Source organism: Leopardus geoffroyi, chromosome D1, assembly GCF_018350155.1.
Source record: "Leopardus geoffroyi isolate Oge1 chromosome D1, O.geoffroyi_Oge1_pat1.0, whole genome shotgun sequence".
Taxonomy (NCBI): domain Eukaryota; kingdom Metazoa; phylum Chordata; class Mammalia; order Carnivora; family Felidae; genus Leopardus; species Leopardus geoffroyi.
In genome coordinates, this window is record NC_059329.1 from 74,205,749 (window position 1) to 74,232,384 (window position 26,636).

At 41.6% G+C, this 26,636-nt stretch overlaps 1 protein-coding gene across 16 annotated transcripts in view; it reads right to left on the reverse strand.

Annotated features, from left to right (window-relative positions):
• SERGEF (secretion regulating guanine nucleotide exchange factor) overlaps nt 1-26,636 on the reverse strand; it is a 236,452-nt gene that overhangs the window by 153,836 nt on the left and 55,980 nt on the right. The window contains exon 11 of one of the 16 annotated variants that reach the window (XM_045484688.1): nt 9,044-11,506. The exons of the other annotated variants lie outside the window; for them this stretch is intronic. Within the exon in view, the coding sequence (XP_045340644.1) occupies nt 11,444-11,506 (63 nt within the window). The 3' untranslated portion in view covers nt 9,044-11,443. Of the gene's footprint in view, nt 1-9,043; nt 11,507-26,636 lie in introns of those variants that run through there. 16 annotated transcript variants of the gene reach the window in all.

Consider the following 26,636-nt stretch of genomic DNA (forward strand, 5'->3'; position numbering starts at 1 on the left):
TGAGATGCTTCAGACACTCAGGCATCTGTCACTCTACCAGTGTTCAGCATCAGGATTAAGGACTAAAATGCAAACTTTAATAATTCTTGCCATACTATGTGTCAAGAGACCTTAAAAAGTCTATATCCCTTGAAACAGGAATCTCATTTCTAGAAAAGCCTCCTGAGAAAATAATCAGAGATGTGATAAAAAAAATTCAGGTACAGGCATTCCTGGTTTTCTTGTGCTTCTCTTTATCGTACTTTGCAGATACTATATTTTTTACAAATTGGAGATTTGAGGCAATACTGCTTTCAGCAAATCTATCAACACCACTCTTCCAACAACATTTGCTCACTTTGTGTCTTTGTGTCACATTTTGGTAATTCTGGCAATATTTCTTTTTTTTTTTTAATATGAAATTTATTGTCAAATTGGTTTTCATACAACACCCAGTGCTCATCCCAACAGGTGCCCTCCTCAATGCCCATCACCCACCCTCCCCTCCCTCCCACCCCCCATCAACCCTCAGTTTATTCTCAGTTTTTAAGAGTCTCTTATGTTTTGGCTCCCTCCCTAACTTTTTTTTTCCTTCCCCTCCCCCATGGTCTTCTGTTAAGTTTCTCAGGATCCATGTAAGAGTGAAAACATATGGTATCTTTCTCTGTATGACTTATTTCACTTAGCATAACACTCTCCAGTTCCATCCACGTTGCTACAAAGGGCCATATTTCATTCTTTCTCATTGCCATGTAGTACTCCATTGTGTATATAAACCACAATTTCTTTATCCATTCATCAGTTGATGGACATTTAGGCTCTTTCCACAATTTGGCTATTGTTGAAAGTGCTGCTATAAACATTGGGGTACAAGTGCCCCTAGGCATCAGCACTCTTGTATCCCTTGGGCAAATTCCTATCAGTGCTATTGCTGGGTCATAGGGTAGATCTATTTTTAATTTTTTGAGGAACCTCCACACTGTTTTCCAGAGCGGCTGCACCAGTTTGCATTCCCACCAACAGTACAAGAGGGTTCCCATTTCTCCACATCCTCGCCAGCATCTATAGTCTCCTCATTTGTTCACTTTAGCCACTCTGACTGGCATGAGGTGATATCTCTGTGTGGTTTTGATTTGCATTTCCCTGCTGAGGAATGATGTTGGGCATCTTTTCATGTGCCTGTTGGCCATCTGGATGTCTTCCTTAGAGAAGTGTCTATTCATGTCTTCTGCCCATTTCTTCACTGGATTATTTGATTTTTGGGTGTGGAGTTTGGTGAGTTCTTATGGATTTTGGATACTAGCCCTTTGTCTGATATGTCATTTGCAAATATCTTTTCCCATTCCGTTGGTTGCCTTTTAGTTTTGTTGATTGTTTCCTTTGCAGTGCAGAAGCTTTTTATCTTCATGAGGTCCCAATAGTTCATTTTTGCTTTTAATTCCCTTGCCTTTGGAGATGTGTCAAGTAAGAAATTGCTGTGGCTGAGGTCAGAGAGGTTTTTTCCTCCTTTCTCCTCTAGGGTTTTGATGGTTTCTTGTCTCACATTCAGGTCCTTCATCCATTTTGAGTTCATCTTTGTGAATGGTGTAAGAAAGTGGTCTAGTTTCATTCTTCTGCATGTTGCTGTCCAGTTCTCCCAGCACCATTTGTTAAAGAGACTGTCTTTTTTCCATTGGATATTCTTTCCTGCTTTGTCAAAGATTAGTTGGCCATACTTTTGTAGGTCTAGTTCTGGGGTTTCTATTCTATTCCATTGGTCTATGTGTCTGTTTTTGTGCCAATACCATGCTGTCTTGATGATTACAGCTTTGTAGTAAAGCCTAAAGTCTGGGATTGTGATGCCTCCCACTTTGGTATTCTTCTGCAATATTACTTTGGCTATTTGGGGTCTTTTGTGGTTCCATACAAATTTTAGGATTGCTTGTTTTAGTTTTGAGAAGAATGCTGGTGCAATTTTGATTGGGATTGCACTGAATGCGTAGATTGCTTTGGGTAGTACTGACATTCTAACAATACTTATTCTTCCAATTCATGAGCACAGTATGTTTTTCCATTTCTTTGTATCTTCTTCACTTTCCTTCATAAGTTTTCAGCATATAGATCTTTTACATCTTTGGTTAGATTTATTCCTAGGTATTTTATGATTCTTGGTGCAATTGTGAATGGGATCAGTTTCTTTATTTGTCTTTCTGTTACTTAATTATTAGTGTATAAGAATGCAACTGATTCCTGTACATTAATTCTGTATCCTGTGACTTTGCTGAATTCATGTATCAGTTCTAGCAGACTTTTGGTGAGGTCTATTGGGTTTTCCATGCATAATATCATGTCATCTGCAAAAAGTGAAAGCTTGACTTCATCTTTGCCAATTTTGATGCCTTTGATTTCCTTTTGTTGTCTGATTGCTGATGCTAGAATTTCCAACACTAGGTTAAACATTAGCAGTGAGAGTGGACATCCCTGTCGTGTTCCTGATCTCAGGAGAAAAGCTCTCAGTTTTTCCCTATTGAGAATGATATTAGCTGGGGCTTTTCATAAACGGCTTTTATGATGTTTAAGTATGTTCCTTCTATCCCAACTCTCTTGAGGGTTTTTATTAAGAAAGGATGCTGAATTTTGTCAAATGTTTTTTCTGCATTGATTGCCAGGATCATATGGTTCTTGTCTTTTCTTTTATTAATGTGATGTATCACAATGATTGATTTGCGAATGTTGAACCAGCCCTGCAGCCCAGGAATGAATCCCACTTGATCATGGTGAATAATTCTTTTTATATGCTGTTGAATTCGATTTGCTAGTATCTTGTTGAGAATTTTTGCATCCATATTCATCAGGGATATTGGCTTGTAGTTCTCTTTTTTTGCTGGGTCTCTGTCTGGGAATCAAAGTAATGCTGGCTTCATAGACAGAGTCTGGAAGTTTTCCTTCCCTTTCTACTTTTTGGAACAGCTTGAGAAGGATAGGTATTATCTCTGCTTTAAACGTCTGGTAGAATTCCCCAGGGAAGCCATCTGGTCCTGGACTCTTATTTGTTGGGAGATTTTTGATAACTGATTCAATTTCTTCACTGGTTATGGGCCTGTTCAAGTTTTCTATTTCTTCCTGTTTGAGTTTTGGAAGTGTGTGGGTGCTTAGGAACTTGTCCATTTCTTCCAGGTTGTCCAGTTTGTTGGCATATAATTTTTCATAGTATTCCCTGATAATTGCTTGTATTTCTGAGGGATTGGTGGTAATAATTCCACTTTCATTCATGATTTTATCTATTTGGGTCCTCTCCCTTTTCTTTTTGAGAAGCATGGCTAGAGGTTTATCAATTTTGTTTATTTTTTCAAAAAAACCAACTCTTGGTTTCATTGACCTGCTCTACACTTTTTTTAGATTCTATATTGTTTATTTCTGCTCCGATCTTTATTATTTCTCTTCTTCTGCTGGGTTTGGGCTGTCTTTGCTGTTCTGCTTCTATTTCCTTTAGGTGTGGTGTTAGATTTTTATTTGGGATTTTTCTTGTTTGTTGAGATGGGCCTCGATTGCAATGTGTTTTCCTCTCAGGACTGCCTTCGCTGCAATCCAAAGCATTTGGATTGTTGTATTTTCATTTTCATTTGTTTCCATATATTTTTTAATTTCTTCTCTAATTGCCTGGTGGACCCATTCATTCTTTAGTAAGGTGTTCTTTAACCTCCATGCTTTTGGAGGTTTTCCAGACTTTTTCCTGTGGTTGATTTAAAGTTTCACAGCATTGTGGTCTGAAAGTGTGCATAGTATGATCTCAATTCTTTTATACTTATGAAGGGCTGTCTTGTGACCCAGTATGTAATCTATCTTGGAGAATGTTCCATGTGCACTCGAGAAGAAAGTATATTCTGTTGCTTTGGGATGCAGAGTTCTAAATATATCTGTCAAGTCCATCTGATCCAATGTATGATTCAGGGTCCTTGCTTCTTTATTGATTCTTTGTCTAGATGATCTATCCATTTCTGTAAGTGGGGTGTTAAAGTCCCCTGCAATTACCACATTTTTATCAATAAGGTTGCTTATGTTTGTGATTGTTTTATATATTTGGGGGCTCCCGTATTTGGTGCATAGACATTTATTATTGTTAGCTCTTCCTAGCGGATAGACCCTGTAATTATTATATAATGACCTTCTTCATCTCTTGTTACAGCCTTTAAAGTCTAGTTTGCCTGATGTAAGTATGGCTACTCCAGCTTTCTTTTGACTTCCAGTAGCATGATAGATAGTTCTCCATCCCCTCACTTTCAATCTGAAGGTGTCCTCAGGTCTAAAATGAGTCTCTTGTAGACAGCAAATAGATGGGTCTTGTTTTTTTTATCCATTCTGATACCCTATGTCTTTTGGATGGAGCATTTATTTAGTCCATTTACATTCAGTGTTACTATGGAAAGATATGTGTTTAGAGTCATTGTGATGTCTACAGGTTTCATGCTTGTAGTGATGTCTCTGGTACTTTGTGGTCCTTGTAACATTTCACTCACAGAGTCCTCCTTAGGATCTCTTGTAGGGCTGGTTTAGTGGTGATGAATCCCTTCAGTTTTTGTTTGTTTGGGAAAACCTTTATGTCTCCTATTCTGAGTGACAGACTTGCTGGATAAAGGATTCTCAGCTGCATATTTTTTCTGTTCATCACATTGAAGATTTCCTGCCATTCTTTTCTGGCCTGCCAAGTTTCAGTAGATAGGTCTGCTACTACCCTTATGTGTCTACCTTTGTATGTTAAGGCCCATTTATCCATGGCTGCTTTCAGAATTCTCTCTTTATCCTTGTATTTTGCCAGTTGCACTACGATATGTCATGCAGAAGATCAATTCAAGTGACGTCTGAAGGACGTTCTCTGTGCCTCTTGGATTTCAGTGCCTCTTTCCTTCCCCAGATCAGGGAAGTTCTCAGCTATGATTTGTTCAAGTACATCTTCAGCCCCTTTCTCTCTCTCCTCTTCTTCTGGAATTCCTATGATAAGGATACTGTTCCGTTTGATTGCATCACTTAGTTCTCTAATTCTCCCCTCATACTCCTGGATTTTTTTTTATCTCTTTTTCTCAGCTTCCTCTTTTTGCATAATTTTATCTTCTAATTCACCTATTCTCCCCTCTGCCTCTTCAATCCGTGCTATGGCCGCCTCCATTTTATTTTGCACCTCATTTATAGCATTTTTTTAAATTCCTCTTGACTATTTTTTAGTCCCTTGATCTCTGTAGCAATAGATTCGTTGCTGTCCTCTATGCTTTTTACAAGCCCAGTGATTAATTTTATGACTATTATTCTAAATTCTTATTCCGTTATATTGCTTAAATCGGTTTTGATCAATTAATTAGCTGTTGCTACTTCCTGGAGTTTCTTTTGCAGAGAATTCTTCCGGTTCGTCATTTTGGGTAGTATCTGTGGTAGCTCCAAACTGCAGGGAACTTCCCCTGCGCTGTCCAGAGAAACTTGTGTTGGTGGGCGGAGCCACAGTCAGACCTGATGTCTGCTCCCAGCCCACCGCTGGGGCCACAGTCAGACTGGTGTGTACCTTATCTTCCCCTCTCCCAGGGGCAGGACTCACTGTGGAGTGGTGTGGCCCCTGTCTGGGCAGCTTGCACACTGCCAGGCTTGTGGTGCTGCTTCGATGGGATCTGGCCAAAGGCATATTAGCCGGGGTGGATCCGCAAGGTGCACAGGGGTGGGAGGGACAGGTTTAGCTTGCTTTGCAGTCAGTGGTCCCCTGTGGGAGGGGCCCTGCAGCACCGGGAGGGAGGTAGACCCGTCAGAGTGATGGATCCACAGAAGCACAGCATTGGGCGTTTGCACGGTGCAAGCAAGTTCAGTGACAGGAACTGGTTCCCTTTGGAATTTCGGCTGGGGGACAGGAGAGGGAGATGGCATTTGCCAGCACCTTTGTTCCCTCACCGAGTTCTGTCCTTCTGGGGCTCAACAATTCTCCCTCCCGGCATCCTCTCACCCTCCCTGCTCTCTGAGGGCAGAGCTGTTGACTTTGAACATTCCAGATGTTACGTCCCGCTGGCTGTCAGAACTCACGGAGTGCGGCCCCTCCGCTTTTGCAAGCCAGACTTCGGGGGCTCTGCCTTGCCTGGCGGGCTGCCCCTCCACCACCCCGGCTCCCTCCCGCCAGTCCGTGTAGCATGCACCACCTCTCCACCCTTCCTACCCTCTTCTGTGGACCTCTTGTCTACGCTTGGCCCCAGAGAGTCCGTTCTGCTAGTCTTCCGGCAGTTTTCTGGGTTATTTAGGCAGATGTGGGTGGAATCCAAGCAATCAGAAGAACAAGGAGAGCCCAGTGTCCTCCTAGGGCACCATCTTCTCCTAACTCTACTCAATTCTTGCAATATTTCAAACTTTTTCACTATTATTACATTTGTTATGATGATCTACAGTTAGTCATCTTTGATGTTACTAACTGTAATTGTTTGGGGATACTTCAAACTGCACCTATATAAGAAAGTGAATTTAATAAATATGTTTGTTCTGATTGTTCCACAGACCAGCCATTCTCCCATCTCTCTTCCTTTCCCCAGGCCCTCCCTATTCCCTGAGACACAAAAATACTGAAATTAGGCCACTGAATGCCCTAAAATGGCCTCTAAATGCTCAAGTGAAAGGAAGAGTCACTTTAATTTTTTTTAATGTTTATTTTTGAGAGAGAGAGAGAGAGCAGGGGAGGGCAGAGAGAGAGACAGAGACATAGGATCCGAAGCAGGCTCCAGGCTCAGACATGTCAGCACAGAGCCCGACACGGGACTCAAACTCACAAACCACAAGATCATGACCTGAGCCAAAGTCAGCCACTCAACCAACTGAGCCACTCAAGTGCCCCAGGAAGAGTCACTTTGAATCAGAAGCTAGAAATGGTTAAGCTTAGCAAGGAAGGAATGTCAAAAGCTGAGACAGGCTGAAAGTGAAGACACCCGTGCCAGTTAACCAAGTTGTAAACGCAAAGGAAAAGTTCTTGAAGGAAATTCAGAGTGCTACTCCAGTGAACAGATAAATGATAAGAAAGGGTAACAGCCTTATTGCTGAGAAAGTCTGAGTGGTCTGGATAGAAGACTAAAACAGCTAGAACTTTCCTTTAAGCCAAAACCTAATCCAGAGCAATGTCCTAACTCTTCAATTCTATGAAGGCTGAGAAAAGCAAAGAAGTTGCAGAAGTTTGCAGCCAGCAGAAGCTGGTTCATGAAGTTTAAGGAAAGAAGATGTCTCCATAACATAAAAGTGCAAGGTGAAGCAGCAACTGCTGATGTAGAAGCTGTAACAAGTTATTCAGAAGATCTAGCTAGGATAACTAATTAAGATGGCTGCACCAAAGAACATATTTTCACTGTAGGCGTAACAACCTTCTGTTGGAAGAAGGTGTCATCTAGGACTTTCACAACTAGAAAGAAGTCAATGCCTGGCTTCAGAACTTTAAAGGACAGGGGCACCTGGGTGGCTCAGTCAGTTAAGTGTCCAGCTCTTGATTTCAGCTCAGGTCATGATCTCATGGTTTGACAGCACAGAGCCTGCTTGGGATCTCTCTCCTCTTTCTCTCTCTCTCTCTCTCAAAATAAGTAAATAAACATTTCTTTAAAAAAAAAAAAAGCTTTAAAGGACAGACTGACCCTCTTGTTAGAAGCAATGCAGCTGGTGACTTCAGTTGAACTTAATTCTCACTTACCATCCCCAAAATCCTAGGGCCTTTAAGAATTATACTAAATCTGGGGCGCCTGGGTGGCTCAGGCTGTTGAGCGTCCAGCTCTTGATTTTGGCTCAGGTCATGATCTTACAGTTCACAGAGGCCCTGCGTGAGGGCTCCACACCAACGGTGCAGAAGCCGGCTTGTGATTCTCTTTCCCTCTCTTTCTGCCCCTCCCCCACTCATGTGCACGTGTGCATGCGCACACCCTCTCTAAATAAATACATAAATACATAAACAAACAAACAGAATTATGCTAAACCTACTCTGTCTGCGCTCTGTAAATAGAAAACAAAGCCTGAATGGCAGAACATCTGTTTACAACATGGTTTACTAAATATTTCTAGCCCACTGTTGAGATCTGCTCAGAAAAAAAAAAAAAAAAAAAAAAAAAAAAAGCTTCCTTTCAAAACGTGACTGCTCATTGACAGTGCACCTGGTCACCCAAGAGCTCAGATGGAGATGTACAACAAGATGAATGCTGTTTTCATGCCTGCAAATACAACATCCATTCTGCAGCCCATAAGTCAAGGAGTAATTTTGACTTTCAAGTCTTATTATTTAGAAATACATTTTGTAAGTCTACACCTGCCAAAGACAGTGATTCCTCTGATGGTTCTGGGCAAAGTAAATGGAAAACCTTCTGGAAAGGATTCGTCATTCTAGATGTCATTAATAATATTCGTGACTCATGGGAAGAGGTCAAAATATCAACATCAACAGTAGTTTGGAAGAAGTTGATTCCAATCTTCATGCATTTTGAGGGGTTCAAGACTTCAGTGGAGGAGATAACGGCAGGGTGGTGGAAACAGCAAGAAAATGAGATTAGAAATGGAGCCTGCAGATATGACTGAATTGCTTCCATCTCACAAAAAAACTTGAACAGATGAGGAATTGCTTCTAAGGGCTGAGCAAAGAAAGTGGTTTCTTGAGATGGAATCTACTCCTGGTGAAGATGCTGTGAAGATTGTTGAAATGACAACAAAGGATTTACAATATTACATAAACTTAGCTGATAAAGCAGCGGGTCGGGGCTTGAGAGGATTGACTCCGTTTTTGAAAGAAGTTCTACTGTGGGTGAAATGCTATCACACAGGATCGCATGCTACAGAGAAATTGTTCCTAAAGGGAAGAGTCAATCAATGCAGCATACTTCACTGTTGTCTTATCAAACTGCCACAGCCACCCCAACCTCCAGCGACCACCACCCTGATCAATCAGCAACCATTGACATTGAGGCAAGACACTTTAGCAAAAAGATTATAAGTCACTGAAAGCTCAGATGATGGTTAGCACTTTTTAGCAAAAAGATGTTTTTTAATTAAGGTACATACATTGTTTTTTTAGACATAATGCTATTGCACACTTAACAGACTACAATATAGTGTAAACATAACCTTTACAGTGGGAAACCAAAAAATTTGTTTGACTCACTTTATTGTGATATTTGCTTTATTGGTCCAGAGCCAAACCTTCAATATCCCTGAAGTAGTTATGTTGATCATGACACAATTTTTAGTAGGAAAAATTTGGATCTAAATTTCCATAAATAATCACATGAATTGTGGAATATTCAAATAATGGAATATTATTTCTTAATGTTAGTGATTATTTTACAGAATATTTAATAATATGGAGAATATGTTCCCAATATAATTGCAGGTAGAAAATCTAGATATAAAGCAAACACACAATACACACAGTATCTTATTTTCTAAAAAATAAATATAAAAGATGGGAAATGCATTAGAATGTTATAAGTGGTTTTCTCTAGGTTGTGAAATTATGGATGGTTTTGATGTTCTATAATCCTACAATGAGCATGCACTATTTTTATAACCAGAAATTTAAAATTATACTTAAAAAGTCCTTGTCCTACTACCTCCCAGAGTAGTAATAAAAACAAATAGGAAGGATGAGCTTTCTAACAGTAAGGATGACCTTAAAATGGAATCCGTGGGGAGAGGACCCAAGCAGCATTGTATGACCACAAGGCCCCTGATTGGGTAAGACATTAGTAACTTGGGATTCTAGAGCCCTTTGTGAAATCCCTCCATCCACAAGATGTGTCCTACATTGTTAGCAGGGTAAAGCTTGGTTGGGTTGGTCGTACCCTTCCTGACCAGTGCCCTAACACTCAAGGATAAAGCAGGCAGTCAGTGGCCAAGAAAGAGAGACCCTAAAGGGGACCAACCCTAGAAGCTAATGGCCACTGTGCCCTTACCAGCTACTAACTCTCTAAGTGGTAAAGGCCCTTCTGGCCAGCAAACATGTTGCTAGGGCCTCTGCTATTGGCTCTGGGATACAGTGCTCATGGTAACATCCCTGGGGGCTTAAACTGGTCCCAAGGCTTTACTCTGCAGTTGTGGTCCCAGGTATGCCATGGGAGAGGAAAGAACAAGTGAGAGTATCAAATACAACCCCCAGATGTTTTTTGTTTGGCCCACCAAGCATTTTAAAAGACAATATACCTGAGTAGGGGTGTAGATTGGTCACAATACAGTATAAGAAGCTTAACTTCTATCTACACCCCTACAGGCACCAAAGCTTATGACAGATGGGGAAACCAGGACTCAAAGGACAGTGATTTATTCAAAGCTATGCAGCAAGTTATTGGCAAGCCAGGTGTAGAACATGGGTGTCCTGACTTCCAGTTCAACATGTTAAATTAGAGAAACCCTGGCTCTCCAGGGACTCTAGACCCCTGATATCATGAGGCGCCCCAGACTCTTCCACCTCCTGTGGGTCTTTTTGCTGAAGATCACAGGAGACTTTAGTTATTTTAGGTTGTCAGTGACCAAAACATTGGGACTTGGAAATAATGGACAGTGAGCGAGCAGGAAATGACAGGACATGCTAGTAATAGGTTGAGGAGACAGAAAAGCCCCTGCTTCTTTAGGACGGATGACACAGAACCACGTTAAAGAAAGTGAACACACAGCACCTCAATGGTAAGTAGATGCTTGAACAAAGCTGCAATCATCTATACTGCCCACCAGAGAAGACAGGAAGGAGTACATGGGGGTATCAAGGGAAAGTAAACTGATGAAATGAAGGAGTTTAGGGAAAGGTAATCCATTTCTGCCTTGGTTTCTTGGTCCTCCCTGACTTGGCTACAGCCTTGCTTTCATCAACATAAACTGTGTGGGACAATGCATAATAATGTGATAAGCTCTGAATCAGCGAACATTACATTCTGGACTCCTTCTCCAAAATAGTGACCCTGTTACCTGGGGAGTGGGCAAGAGTTTGGTGATGTGTTGTATTTTCCCTACCATTCCTTGTTTTCATATTGTCAGAAAACATAAGATAAAAGAGTGGAGAATGGGACAAGGGTGGGAAGAACAGAGGGGTGAGGCAAGGAGAAAGAGAAAGGAAGATTAGTGTAGAGGAAAGAAGGAAGAGTAGAAAAACATATAAACAAGCTAGACAACAAGGTAGAAACAAGAGTTTTTTCTTTCTAACTTAAAAAGGAAGATGGACTTTATTACTCTGATTTCTATCTACCCACCAACCTGTCTCCATCTACCTCCCCAGACCTTTGGCTTCCAAGGTAATGATGTATCGAGGTTCATCAGGCAAGAGCATTTGTGTAGACAGAAAAATCCACCTTTCTTCAGCACCCCCACTTGCACCAGAACATTCTGAACTGCCATGAGTCTTCTCAGCTGGGAGGACTGCTAACAACAGTGAATTAATTTGGCCATTTAACTGCATAGAAGCTGAGGTGCCACCTCACTGCATGAATACAGTGTGCTGCTGGCTTCCTCTGGATCATCAGGGGTGCCCAGGCATCACAGGCTGTGTGACTCCTGAAGGACTCCTGGGAGACCAGTTAGCCTGAGGCGAGAGTGGGAGGGTGGATGAGCCAGGGGGAAACAAAGACCCAAAGGGTATCCCCAGAGTGCAAAACACACAGAAAAGGCCAGCCTCCAGGTCAAATTTACAGTCAGCGGAACCCTGTCTGTCTGGCAGCAGATAGCTGTTCTGTTCTAGACGTGGTCATTTCCCTTGAGAAAACCCCTTTGGTAGTGGTGTTGTCAGTCCCTTTCTCAATTTGCACATAATGCTCAGATATCACCAGGACATGCAACCAAGAACAACATCACAGAGATTCTCAGCAATATTTGGAAAGGAGGAGGAGCATAGTTATTTGCCTGTTTTATTTTTAATTAGAGGTGCAGAGGAAAGAGTCCCAGAGAAATCCTTTCTAATAACCCAGTCGGTGCACTGTCCTTAAAATCCTTTCTAGGGGCGCCTGAGTGGCTCAGTCAGTTAAGCATCCGACTTCAGCTCAGGTCATGATCTCAGAGTCCATGAGTTCGAGCCCTGCATTGGGCTCTGTGCTGACAGCTCAGAGTCTGAAGCCTGCTTCAGATTCTGTGTCTCCCTCTCTCTCTGCCCCTCCCCAGCTCACACTTGGTCTGTCTGTCTGTCTGTCTCTCTCTCTCTCTCCCTGAAAAATGAATGAACATAAAAAAAAAAAAAAGATTAAAAAAGTCCTTTCTAATAACCCAGTCAGTGCACTCTCCAGCCTGACTGCTCCTTCCCTATTCCAGTCTAGCAAAGAAGAGGAGAGCTGAAGGGGTCTATGAGATCAATGGAGTCCAATCTAGTAGGGTCAACAGGAAAGCTGGAAGAGCACTCTCAGGCCAAAAAGAGGAGTCAGAGGAAATCTAAGCCATCTTGCACCCTCAGCATTCCTCTCAAGGTACTGATGTACTAACATCCCAGAATGCTAACAAGGCCACCCAGGGTGGTGAAAAACATGGTGCACTGGGAGTCAGGACATCTGTGTGGCAGGCCCAGCTCTGCCACTGATTGTTGTGCAGCCTTGGACCAGGGTTTAGCTTCTCTGAGTGCCAGTGTCCCCATCTATGAAACAGAGATGATGTGTACCTAATATTATTGCTTTTAGTTTTGCCTGTTAGAATTTCACATATATGGAATCATGCAGTGTGTACTCTTTTGTGTAAGGCTTCTTTCACTCAGAATAATGTTTTTGAGATGTCATCCATGTTGTTGGATGAATCATTTCACTCCTTTTGAACTGTATGATTATACTACATTTCTTTATCCATTCTCCTATTGATGGATGCTTGAACTGTTCTCAATTTGGGACCACTATGAATAAACATTTTACTATCTGTTGTTATTATTTTTGACTACTCGAGGCATCTCATGTAAGTGAAATCATCCAGTATTTGCCTTTTATGATTGGCTTATATCACTTAGCACAATTTCCTCAAGGTTCATCGGTGTTGTAACATGTGTCAGAATTTCCTTCCTTCTTAAGGCTTAATGATATTCCATTGACTGTATATACCACATTATGCTTATCCATTCATCTGTCAATGGACACTTGGGTTGCTTCCATCTTTCAGCTCTTGTGAAATGCTCTTATGAACACTCTTCAAGATCCTGCTTTCAATTCCTTGGAACACATACCCAGAAGAAGAATTGCTGGATCATATGGTAGTTCTATATTTAATATTTTGAGGAGCCACCAGACTGTTTTCCACAGCAGCTGCGCCATTTTACATGTCCACTAACAGTGCATGAGGGTTCCAAATTCTCTACATCCTGGCCAATGCTTGTTAGTTTGTTTTTCGTTTTGTTTTGTTTTTGTTATAGCAGCCATCCTAATGAATGTGAGGTGTTATCTCGTTGTAGTTTTTTTTTTTTTTGAAGTATTGTTGACATACAAGGTTATATTAGTTTTAGATGTACAACATAGTGATTAGACGATTCTAATCATTATGCAATGCTCACTACAATAAACGTGGGTAATTGTCATAGGTAATTGTGGTTTTGATTTGCATTTCCCTACTGATTAGTGATGCGGAGTATCTATTCACATGCTACTGGCCATTGGTATATCCTCTTTAAAGAAATATCTACTCGAGTCCTTTGCCCATTTTTTTAATCAAGTTATTTGTATTTTTGTTGTTGACATACTGTAGTTTTATAGCAAATCTTCAAGTCAGGTAATGTGAATCCTTCGACTTTATCAAGATTTCTTTGGCTATTCAAGGTCCATTACATTTCCGTATACGTTAGATAGAGTCAGGTTGTCAATCTCTACCCCTAAAAAAGCCACCTGGGATTGTGCATGGGATTGCTTTAAATCTACAAATCTATTTAGGGAAAACAGACAACAACATTGAGTCTTTTGATCCATGAACATGATATATCTCTCCACTTATTTAGGTCTTTAACTTCTCACAGCACAGTTTTGTAGTTTTTATGTACAGGTCTTTTATACTTTTTTGTCAAATTTATTATCTAAATATTTTATGGTTTGTAATATAACTATAAAAGAAATTGCTTTTTAAATATCTTCAAATTACTTGCTGCTGCTATATAAAAAATATAATCAATTTCTGAATGTTGACTTTGAACTCTGTTAAATTCACTTCTTGGTTCTAATAGTTATTTATAGATACCTTAAGATTTTCTATGTCAACAGTCATGCCATCTGTGGATGAAAATAGATTTGCTTATTTTCTGATTGTTAAGGCTTTTACTGCTTTTTCTCACTTGAAGGCACTCACTAGAACCATTCAGTATAATGTTGAACAAAAATGATGAGAGAAAACACACTGGCATTACTATGATCTTAGAAGAAACACTTTCAATTTTTCACCACTAATTATGACATTTGCATTTTAAAAATGCCCTTTATTAGATTGCAGAAGTTCCCTTCTATTTCTAATTTCCCAAGAGTTTTTATCACAAATGGATGTCAAATTTTTCCAGCTTTATTGAGGTATCATTGACAAAAATTGTATATATTGAAGATGTACAAAGTGATTTGATATTGACATACATTGTGAAATGATTACCACAATAAGCCAATTAGCACATCCATCACTTCACACAGTTACTATTTTTGTGTGCATGTGTGTGGTAAGAATGCTTAAGATCACACTTAGCAAATTTCAAGTATATGATACGGTATTATTAACTATAGTCACCATACTATACATTAATCTCCAGAACTTATTCATCTCACATAGCTAAATCATTTTTACCCTTTAACCAACAACTCCCTGATTCCCCACACAGCAACCACCATTTTACTCTTTTATAAGTTCAACTTTCCTAGATTCCACATTTTAGTGGGATCAAGCAGCATTTGACTTTTTGTGTTTAGCTTATTTCATTTAGCATAATGTCCTCCAGGTTCATGCATATTGTTACAAATGGTAGGACTTCCTCTTTTTTTTTTTTTTTTTTTTTTAGGGATGGATAATATTCTTCTGTGTGTGTGTGTGTGCGTGCATGTGTGTGTGTGACATTTTCTTTATCCATTCATCCATCAATGGACATTTATGTTGTTTCCATATCTCATGTTGTTTCCATATCTACTGTGAATAATGCCGCAATAAACATAGAGGTGCAGAGATCTCTTCAAGATATTGATTCCATTTCCTATGGATATATAACCAGAAGTAGAATTGCTGAATCATATGATATTTCTAGTTTTAATTTTTTTGAGGAAACTTCCTATTGTTTTCCATAATGTATATACCAATTTATATTAGCACTAAACTGTGTACAAGGGTTCCCTTTTCTCCATACTCTTGTCAACATTTGTTATCTCTCATCTTATTGTCTTGTCTTACTTATACCTAAGAAGTATACAGTGATAGCACATTGTGATTTTCTCAATGTTTTCTCTACATCTGTTGAAATGATCATAAGGCTTTCCTCCTTTATTTTGTTAGTATGGAAAATTACATTTTTTTTTCCCAAATGTTAAAGCAAGTTTTTATTCCTGGGATAACACAGCTTGGTCATGACGAACTTCCATTTTCATATATTGCCAGATTTGATATGCTAATATTCTGTTAAAGATATATATGCATCTTTGTTAATGAGAGATTCTAGTCTATAATTTTCTTTTTTTTTTGTAAGGTTTTTGTCAAGTTTTGGTATCAGAACCATGCTGACTTCACAAAATGATTTGAGAAGCATTCGCTCCTCTTCCTCTATTTTCTGAAAGAGTTTGTGTAAAACTTGTGTTTTTCTCTTAAATATCTGATAAAATTTACCAGTTAAACCATCTAGGCCTAGAAGGTTCTTTGTGGGAAAATTTTTGATAATGAATTAACAGATGTATAACTGTTCAGATTTTCTATTTCATCTTGTGTCAGTTTTGGTAAATTGTATTTTTTTTAAGTCATCCATTTTCTCTAATTTGCCAAATTTATTGGCACAAAGTTGTTCAGAATATTCCTTTAGTATCCTTTAATGTCTGTAGACTCTGTAGTGACATACATACTTTCATTACTGATGCTGGTACTTTACAATCTTTTTCTCCTTTTTCTTATCAGTCCAGCTAGGGCTTCATCAATTTTATTGACATTTTCAAAGAATTGGTTTGGGTTTTATTATTTTTCCCTATTTTTGTCTTTTTTCTATTTCACTAATTTCTGCTCCTATCTTTAATATTTCCCTTTTTCTACTTATTTTGGATTAATTTTTCTTTCTTCAGCTTCTAAGGATGGAACCTTAAGGCACTGAATCTTGTCCTTTCTTCCTAATATATTCATTTAAAGACATAAATTTCCCTCAAAACACTGCTTTAGCTACATCCTACAAATGTTTATGTGTTCTATTTTCATTACCATTCAATATTAAGTTTTAAAAAATCTTTTCATTTTGAAATAAATTCAGAGAAAAGTTACAAGAACTATACAAAGAACTCCTGTTTACCCTTCGTCCATATTCCCTAAATATTGACACTTTGCCATCTTTGCTCTATATTACCTTCCCTCTTTCTCTATTTTTTTCTGAATGATCTCTGAGAGAATTAGGCAAAGCGATGCCCTACCACTCAGAAATATGTTAGAGTATTTGTCAACCAAACTGTCAACACTCTACACTGCAACAATTCAATCATCAAAACTAAAAAGCTGGGCACCTGGGTGGCTCAGTCAGTTGAGCATCCAACTCTTGATTTTGGCTCAGGTCATGATCCCAGAGTAATGGGATAAAGCCCCGCATCAGGCTCTGTACTGAGCATGGAGCCTGCTTGAGATTGTCTCTCTCTTTCCCTCCGCCTCTCTCCCCCACGCATGCCCTCTCTCTCTAAAAAATAAATAAAAATACATAAACATTTAAATTTAAAAAACTAAATAATTAACATTGGTATGTAACTACCAACAAAACTTGAGACTCTATTTAGTTCCTGTAATGTCCCTTACAACAAAAGAATCTAGTTCCCGATAGTACATTTCATTTAGTTGCCCTGTCTCTTTAGAATCCTTTCAATCTGGAACTGTTCCTCAGTCTTTCCTTGACCTTCAGGACCTTGATATCTTTGTGAAGAATGGGCCTGATTTTGGTCACTCTCCAGTTCGATCAGGTAGTTCTTTTTTACATTTTGTCTGAATTTATACTTGTTTTCTGTGAGAGGGCTGGTCCAAAAGAACTATTTCACCATTACCAGAAATGGAATCAGGATAGGATTCAATCCTCTTCTGACCACAGATTCCACATGAAAAACATGCTTGTCTGTTTGACTAGCATGACAGCTCTCAACAACTACAAAACAGGGACAGTGCCATTATGCAGACTCAGCATTTCATATATTTTTTTCAAATATCTATATTATTATTATAATCAAGTGATGCCTACATAGAATTAAAAAATCAAATAGTACACAAAGGAATCAAATAAAAAGTTCCCCCACTAACATTGAAAGAATTTCAATGAGCAGAGTCTCTCTACTCTATGCTTGGCAGACCAGTGTTAGGAAATATAAAGGAAACTCTGGCCAGGAATCAAAAGACCTAAGTTTCTAGTCCTGGGTCTAAAACTCCAAAAATGGCTTTAGGTAAATCACTTATCCACGCAGAAAGTATTTATTCAGTTCCTAGTAGCGTATTTAAGCTCTCTATGCCTCAGTTTCCCTATCTGAAAAATGACATAGCACTATCCATCTTTTCTATTTTCCTCATAAGCAGGAGAAAAATGATGCAATATTGCATATTTGAGTATGCTAAAATTTGAAAGCAGAATACAAGTGGAACAATATATCAAGTATTAAACCTCCAGAAAAATTAACCATGGTAATCAGAAGCCTTAGTTGGAATACAGGAGACATGTTACAAATGAGAGGAGAATGGAAGAATCTATATACTCTATTTGGTTTTATATTATTATACTATGTATACCTGCACTGTCCAATACAGTAGCTACTGTACATGTGGCCATTTAAATTTAAATTAAAATAAAATTTAAAATTCACGGGGCACCTGGGTGGCTCAGTCAGTTAAGTGTTTGACTTCAGTTCAGGTCATGATCTCACGGTTTGTGGGTACGAGCCCCATGCCAGGCTCTGTGCTAACAGCTCAGAGCCTGGAGCCTGCTTTGGATTCTGTGTCTCCCTCTCTCTGCCCCTCCCATGCTCATGCTCTGTCTCTCTCTGTCTTTCAATAATACATAAACGTTTAAAAAAAATTTTTTAAATAAATAAATAAAATTCAGTTTCTCTGTCACACTAGTCACATTCCAAGTGCTCAGTAGCCACACGTGGTTATCAGCTACTGGACTGGACCGATACAATCCATTTTTACTGGAGAGTACTGACCCATGCTATTTTACGTCATGTATACTCTTAATTGCCTGATATTAATGTTTTTAGTGAAGAATGAATACATAGCAGCTAGCCTGCCACTATAAAACAAAATAAAAATTCTCAAAGCTTAAGGAAATCCAGATAGGTAAAGAGATCTAACCAAATCAGAATGGCACTGGGTTTAGAGCTTTGGAAGACCCTTGGAATGCTTCTCATTAGATTAGGAAACTGAAGCCCAGGGAAGCAGAGTCTCTGGCCCCAGATCCCACAGTGAACTCACATTAGAGTTCAAAATGGAAACTCGTATCTTATAGCATAGGCTTTGCTATGTCACTTATTAGTCATGTGGCCTTGGACAAGTAGCCACCGCCAAGCCTCACTCTCATCACCTGCAAACTGAAGAAGAATAATTTCAACTCTGCTGGATTGTCATGAAGATTAAAGAGATGATGTCTAGAAAGCGCTTGGCAGAAAACCTGGCACCCCACTGGGACTTGGTGAATGCCACCTGCTGTCATCATTAGCTAATACATTGCTCTTTACACTATAACACAGGCTGATCGGGGAGGCTTTGGCCACCAGATGCATCATCATCACAGAGCTGGTGAGTGTAGGAAGGAACGGGGGAATTATGCAGCTTGGCAAAATGTGCCAGAGGAGCAGAATGATAAATGCATTGTAAAGCAGCAACTACAGAACTGCTCCTGCAAGTCCCCGTGCAGTAGCAGAAATTTCACCTTGAGGAGTGCAAAGGGAAATGTACCATTTACATGCCTCTGTGTCCTCACCTTTGAAAAGGCATCTGAGGGATGGAGCACTGCAGATGAAGGAAGATGTTTATATTTCTACGACCCTCATGCTGAGACAACGAGAGGAGTCAGCATTCTGTTTTTGTTCTTCTCCTTCCAGAAGTAATGTATCACAACTCTGTTAGCTACCAACACAGCTATCCCACAGCAGGTCTCTCCAAGCTGGCTTCAGAGTGGGTGGAGCTCTCCCAAGGCTTCTCCAGGTGCCTCCTGTGTGAATAGCCCCTTACCCCCTGCCCAACAGGACAGGCATGGGATCCAAAACAACCCTAAAATACAGTGCCCACTCTGTAGCACCATATGCTCTCCTCTGGAAGATGACCACAGATGAGGTGATCAGATATTAGAGTAAAATCAAAGTAGCCACACGTGACTCAGACTCTAAGTGAGAAAAAGTTTCCATTCAGTTCCATAACAAATCCTAGCCACGTGCTCTCTGACAGACACTGTGCCATGCCCTAAAGATACAGCTGCAACCGAGACATGGTACCTTACCTGTCCTCAAGTAGCTTATATTTGAAATGGCAACTGGCATTGTCCAAAAAGAATTCAACTGGGTAAACTGTAACCTGAACCTTGTGAAGTGGTACAATTTGGGTTTGCAAGCAAGGGAGCTGGGCTTGTGGTACTCTGAAACTCATCCTTGCTGCCACTCTGAATGAGAACAGAAGCCCAAGAAGGGATCATAAGGAAATAAAATATCTTTTCTCAGCTCTTCAAAGGCACACTTCATTGTCCCAGCTTTAAAGTGGCAGTTTCTGAGGAAGGAAAGCCACTCTGGCTCTGCTCACCTCCCCTAGCCTGCACCCAGGCCCTGAAGCAGATAATGAGCTGTCACAGGCTCTACCTTTTCTGGAACCACCTGGACTTCTAGGGGTGGTGGTGAGGTGAGCACCATTCACAGTTACCTTTTTGTCCTCCAACCTGGAAAACCACTATCTAGGCACCTGCATGTCCTCTAGTCCATCACACGCCACCATGTTAGCTCTATTTCCTGTGTCCTTAGACAAGTTACTTCATCAAGTTTCAGTTTCTTCATCTGCAAAATAGGGATAAAATAGTATATGCTTCACCAGCATGTGGTAAGAAGTGAAAGTGATATTTAGGGGCTCCTGGGTGGCTCAGTCAGTCGAGCATCTGACTTCAGCTCAGGTCATGATCTTGCGGTCCTTGAGTTCAAACCTGCTATTGTCAGCACAGAGCCTGCTTCAGATTCTCTGTCTCCCCCTCTCTCCCTGCTACTCCCCCACTCACACTCTCTACCAAAAATAAAAAATAAACATTGAGAAAACACAGAAAGTGATATTTATACAGTGCTTAACACAATACATGGTACACAATGATCAATATATAGGAGCTAACATTATCATTTCTAAAAATTCCTATTGTTCCCAATTAAGTCTTTCTTAACTGAGTACTCAAACCTGCCAACAACATCCCCACATTTATCACCTCTAAGGAACCAGCTCCCATAGATCCTTCAGGAGCCTAAAGAGACTTGATCTTCTCCCCTTCAAATTCAGTCTGGCCCAGCCTTCAAATGTCATCTGCTTGAAGAGGCTTTCCCAAAGACTCAAGAGACCTAACCAACTACTCTTCCCTGACACCACCTCTAGATCTTTCTGTTCACAAGTTCTCAGCTCTTACCTGTAGGAGACTTATACTATCAATCACATCCCATTTTACAGAGCTTTAGGACTGTGTCCTCCCTATTGTCATATTCTAAGTCCACAGCAACCTGGGTACTCAACAAGTACTGATGGATTAAGAGGAACAGAAGAATCATGGAAACGATTCACATCAATTCCAGCTCTATGATAACAGATAACAATTTCCAAAGAGCTATAGGAAATTGAGGTTTCCTGAAAACCCAGAGAAAGTTGGATATGACAAAGAAATCAACCAACATAACTTACATTTATTGCTTCATAGTTTACAAAATGTTGTTCATATTCACAACCTCATTTTGACAACAACTTGAAGACGTAGGCCAAATAATTATTGTTATACAGACATAAAATCTGAGGCTCAGAGAAGCAAAGCAGTTTGTCCAAGAATGAAACCACAACATTAACTTTCTTGATTCTTCCAAGTCCTTCTTCTGTTTATTGTTCCTTCATACATATTCTATCTTCAAATGATATGCATGCTCCAGACTATTAATAAAAAAATCTCACTCAAAAGGAATCACGTGGAAATAAAACCACAAAGAAGATCCTCAAGAATGACTATAAGTTGCCTTTCTGGAGTGAGGAACTTTCCTCACACAATCCTGGGGAGCACTGGCTACAACGACCTACATTTTGTTCAGCAGCCGTGAGCAACCGTCCCCAGCCAGCTAGGTCTCCTGAAGTGGCATATGGCAAGGTCCTCATGGGACCTACAGGCAGCCTCCCAGCGCCTACAAGCAGGCTTCCACTCTGCCTCCTGCTTCCCTTTCCTCTCACACTTCTGACCTCTTTGAAAAGCCAAAAGCCTCACAATTGATTGTCATAGAAACTGTCTTTTTGCAAAGACATCTCTGATTTCTTCCATTTCTGCTACCCACAGCCAGTCTCCCCCAATGTTGGATGATACCAGGCGTTCAGGGAAAAGAGCTTCCTTCCAAACAGCAATCTGCAGGTGTGGGAGGTCCCTACCACCACTGACAGTGCTCCCACAGAGAGAGCCACTGCATCACAAAAGAGAGTTACGTAATCACACAAAGACTAACTTCTCCCTTCTAGTCATAATTCAGTGGTCCCTCCACCAATGGGGGTCTTGGGGTTCTGAGAGCCACATCCCAAAAGAATGGCCTGGTTTTGCTTCCTTGGAAGTAACCAGAGTGTTTCTCTTTATCTACTGCAAAAGGTGCCTACCAGGCAAGGCCTCAGCATCTCAGGATACTTCAGGCCAAGAAGAGGCTGGAACTAGATGGAAATAACCTTTGGGAAAGAGGGGTGACTACAGGGCAGGCTCCTCAAACAGCCATCCAATATAAAGTGAGGGGCCTGGCAGTGAGAGGGCTGATTTGGGCCAGTGCCAATACCAAAAAGGGCCTCCAAGCAGGAAGCTCCAAGCAGCCTCAACCCTCAAAATAAAGCAGATGGCATCTTACTGAGGAATCAGCCATTCAGAACAAGGTCCCAGACAGTGATCAGGATCCAGGACACAGAGTCCAGTCCCTGGGTAATGAGACTGGCAAAATCCATGCCCTATTCAGGGTATAGCTCGTGTGCAATGGAACTGGCAGAGAGGTCCAGCTGTCTGGACAGGGCCCACGTGGAAGGGAGAAGGTGTTTCAGAAAGACAAAAGGAAGGCCAGGTTCCATTAGCCAGCACACAGCAAACTCCAGATCTGGAATCTCAAGAAGGATGAGGGACAAGGAAAGTAGAGGGAAGGTGGAAAAGAGCTTCAGAGAGAGCAGCTCAACAGTCAAGGAAAAGTGGGTAATGACACCAAGCAAAGAAACATTCAATCAAGAAAGAAAAAAGAAGCAGGTTTGTCAGGCCGGATGGCAGAATACTGAGATGAATGTAAGACATCATCCTTGTTACCCACTGGGGGACGGGTAGCAATTGTCCCAGCAGCCAAGGGCAAAGGGAAGCAGAAGAACCAGCATGTGCAAAGACTCAGAAGTATCAAACAATATGATAATGTTGTTGGTTCAGTACAGATGAAATGCAGAATGCAAGGGAAAGACTGGTAGGAGGTGAGGCTGGATATTCTGACAGGGACAGGATCAAGAAGAACTTTTTTTTTTTTTTAATTTTTTTTTAAGGTTTATTTATTTATTTTAGAGAGAGAGAGCGCACCCACATGTGTGCAGAAGCAGTGGAGGGGCAGAGAGAGAGAGAAAGGGAGACAGGGAATATGAAGCAGGTTCCAGGCTCCACGCTGTCAGCACAGAGCCCCACGTGGGGCTTGAACCCCTGAACTGTGAGATCATGTTCAAAGTTGGACACTTAACCGATGGAGCCACCCAGGTGCCCCAAGAAGAGCTTCTTATATCAAGCCAGAGATGTTGGACTTCATCCTGGGTGGGAAGCCATTGAAAAGTAAGGGCACACATTCATCCCTATAAAAATTATTTGCTGAGCACCTACTATGTGCCAGTCATTAATCAAGGTGATGGGGATACAGTGGTGAACAAGGCCAACAGCAACCCCAAAACTTAAGCTCTAGTAACCCCATTCTTTGCACACTGGCTGTGGGGATTACAGACTGTGTTTCTCCTTCTCCTTGAGGGAAGAGGCTGGGTCTTATCCTCCTCTATATCATAAAGACTTCGCTAAGTTTCTTCCATATAGTAGGGTTCCAATAAATGTTTATTGTGGGAATTAATTTTTTTCTGTATTATTAAGAATCTTTAAAAAAAAAAAGGTTTAAGGGCATAACAAAATCAGATTTATATTTTAGTACATCATTTTGGCAGCTGGGTGGGGGCAGCTGGAATGAGGCCAAACTAGAGACAACAGGTTCTCCCTTGAGACAATGCCACTGAAATTAGGTGGTAGATAATGGGGGTCCAAGCTAGAGGGACAGTGGCAGAGATGGAGACAGTTTTAGTCCCTTGGCCGACCGGTCTTCACAGAGCTCACATTTCTCTCATCAAACCACCGCAGCCTCCTTTAAACTCTCATTGGCTTCTGCTTTCCCTCTAAACCTCTGCATGATTTACTTTCACCCTGGGACAGCCCAGTTTTCAAGGTCAAATGCAACAAAAGACAGCTGGTCAGCTCTAGGGTGACTCTGAGTGCGGCCTGGGCCAGTCGTAATGCTGCAGAGCATGGTGGTGACACATGAGGTCACTGGGACTTTAAATCAGGGCTGATGAATTTGCTCTGCAGCTGGGAGAAAGCCAGCCAGAAACATCTTTGCTGTCGACACTGATGGCTAACCTCGACAGGAATCCACACTCTGTGGCACTGCGTGGAGACTGGTCATGGATTACCAAGCATCTGGCCTCCACTACATTCACTGATTCTGATTCTAGGAAGTGTTTATCACAAGATCCAGGACAGTTCTATGTAGCTCCTAAGATCCCAAGTGATTAAGACAGACGAGCAGCTCTGACCCGTACTTACAACAAAACCCGTGTCTGAAGCACAGAGTGGCTCATATCCAATGAACCCAATAGAACACTTGTACGTCACTTTAGAGTTTACAGAAACCCTTATAGATCTTATTTGCATATTTTTATAGCCCTGTGGGCAAGATTAAAGCAGAATTTGGAGAGGTCTGACTGACCCGAAGTCACACGGATTGTGGGTGACAGAGCAGAAACTCCGACCTAGGTCTCACTCTACATTCAACACTGGCTTGTCAGCCCCGCCACCCCAGCCAGGACTATGGTTGACCACAGTCGTGAGTGAACCTCATTGCCCCTGTCTTTGCTGGGGCTATCTTTGTCCTCCTGCTGTTCCTCACTAGACAGTGACCTAGACTGCAAGTCTGGAGAGAGCTGCTAGGTGTCCGTCAGACAGAACTACCACCTAGTGAGAGCCAAAGCCAGAGCACAGGGCCACATTCTGGTCAGAACCGTCCCGAGGAAGCTGTTGCTGTACAGAGCTGGCCATGAGAAGAGTGAGGGCTCTGTGAGCCGGGTTCCAGGCCCTGAACCGGGTAACCATGTGCTGCGTAACCTGGAGCTCGTGCCAGCTTTCTCTCTCAACTTCTGCTCCCTCGCCCCCAGAATGAGGGCAGCAACAACTGTCCTGCCCACCACTTGGGGGTCAGAGCCAGTAAAATTGTCTTTTTTTTTTTTTTTTTTTTTTTTTGCCATTTCCCAGTAGTTGCCGGATGGACTCACTACAGAGTAAAGCCAACTCATCCCTGCCCGGAGGCCTGCCCACATTAACGTCATCACTCCAGCAGACAAGCTGACTTTCAACCTAACCAGGAAGACTTAGCCACCCAACAGGGCTTCTCATCCTTTTCTCAGCACAGTTGCACCAATGCCTCACTGTGGATCAAGCTGGGCCCTCAATGCGCATAGATAAATAAGACAGTGTCTGTGCTCCAAGAACTCAATGTTTGGTTTAGAGACAGACATATTAATAATTACTGTAGCAACTAATAAGTACCGTGTGACAGCACTGGGCACCAACTTTGTCACTGCTCTGTGAATTCTTGGCACCTGCACTGTGTGTGGGTCATGCTGGGATGCAGTAAACATTTACTGAATAAATAAAAGGAAGATGCAACATAACGACAAAAGATGGACACACTTTAATGAAAGTACTTCTCTTCTCCACCTCCAAACCTCCATCTTCGCATGTCCCCTTTTTTCTTTACTCCTGTCCTGCAAGAAAGCATCTTTCCGTCTTATCACTAACCCCTTCACAGAGATTTCGAGCCTCTCTTCTCTCCCTGGGCGCCCGCTCCGCTAACCCCCTGCCTCCTGCATCTCTACCCACAGTGCGCTCTCCCTCTCTCTAATCCTCTGCTTCAGCCTTCTGACACACTCCAGTTTCCCCAAGCTCACGAAACTAACTCGAGCCAAGCTCTCCTCCCAGTTCCCGACCTTGTTCTCATCCTCCTCTGGCCACAGAATCTCTGGAAATGCACCCGCAGTCTGCATTTCTCGCCATCTCTTCATTCCCTATGTCCCAGCTTCAGTCCCTCAGAGGTGACACCACAAACCTCCCATCGCCAAACCCAGCCATCTTTTCTCAGCCCCCGACCTCCCTGACCTCCCTGTTGAAATTTCCTTAGCTTCTGAGAACACTGCAGTTCCTGGCTTGCTTTCTCCCTCTCTTGTCAATACACAGTCTCTATCTGGCTGCTCTTCCTCTGCTTTCCTCCTAATGCAAGCTCTTGCCAAGATTCCCCTGTTATTTTGCGTTAGCTCCCTTGAGAAATAATTTAATGTCAAAGCTTCCAATTTAGGAAGCCTTTCCAGTCACCACCTCCCACCCCAACCACCCCACACCCCAACCCTACAGGATCCAACAGAACCAGAGGGGCTGCAAATGCAAGAAAGAAAAGGTCCCCAAGGACACGGGAAAGGATGGGATCATTATCAGACTCTTTTCCAGCCTTTGTCACATTCAGCTTGTCCCGTAATGAACTGATCTGAGCCCCGCCAGTAGCTCATGAGCATCTGACACAGGAACTGTTCCACCTTCTCTGCTTCCCCCATTTGCCTAACGTAGTGCTTGGACAGACAGGCATACATAAGCATCTGCTGGATAAAAGAAAAAAACTGAAGATGAACATGTGTGACAGCACTTGGTAAATTGTGAAGCACTAAAGGACTACAAGCCTCATTATCAACAGATTCCGTAAGAAACTTCTGGGTTGTTCAAACATATGACGGGGTCAGAGCCTATCTGTTCTCTGGCTCTGCAGGACATGTGATGCCCAAATGTCTGAACACATGGAAATGCCTATTCCCGAGCTGGCCTGGGACTGAGCAGCACAGACTGTAGGGAGAGAGTGCAGAGGAGCTGACGAGGGTCACGTACCACTGAAACCATTTCTTTCATTCTGTTTTTATTTATTCAGTCAGTAAACATCCACTGAGGGCCAACACAGTGCAGGAGCTATTCTAGACACCGGGAACACAGCTTTGAACGAGACAGACAAGGC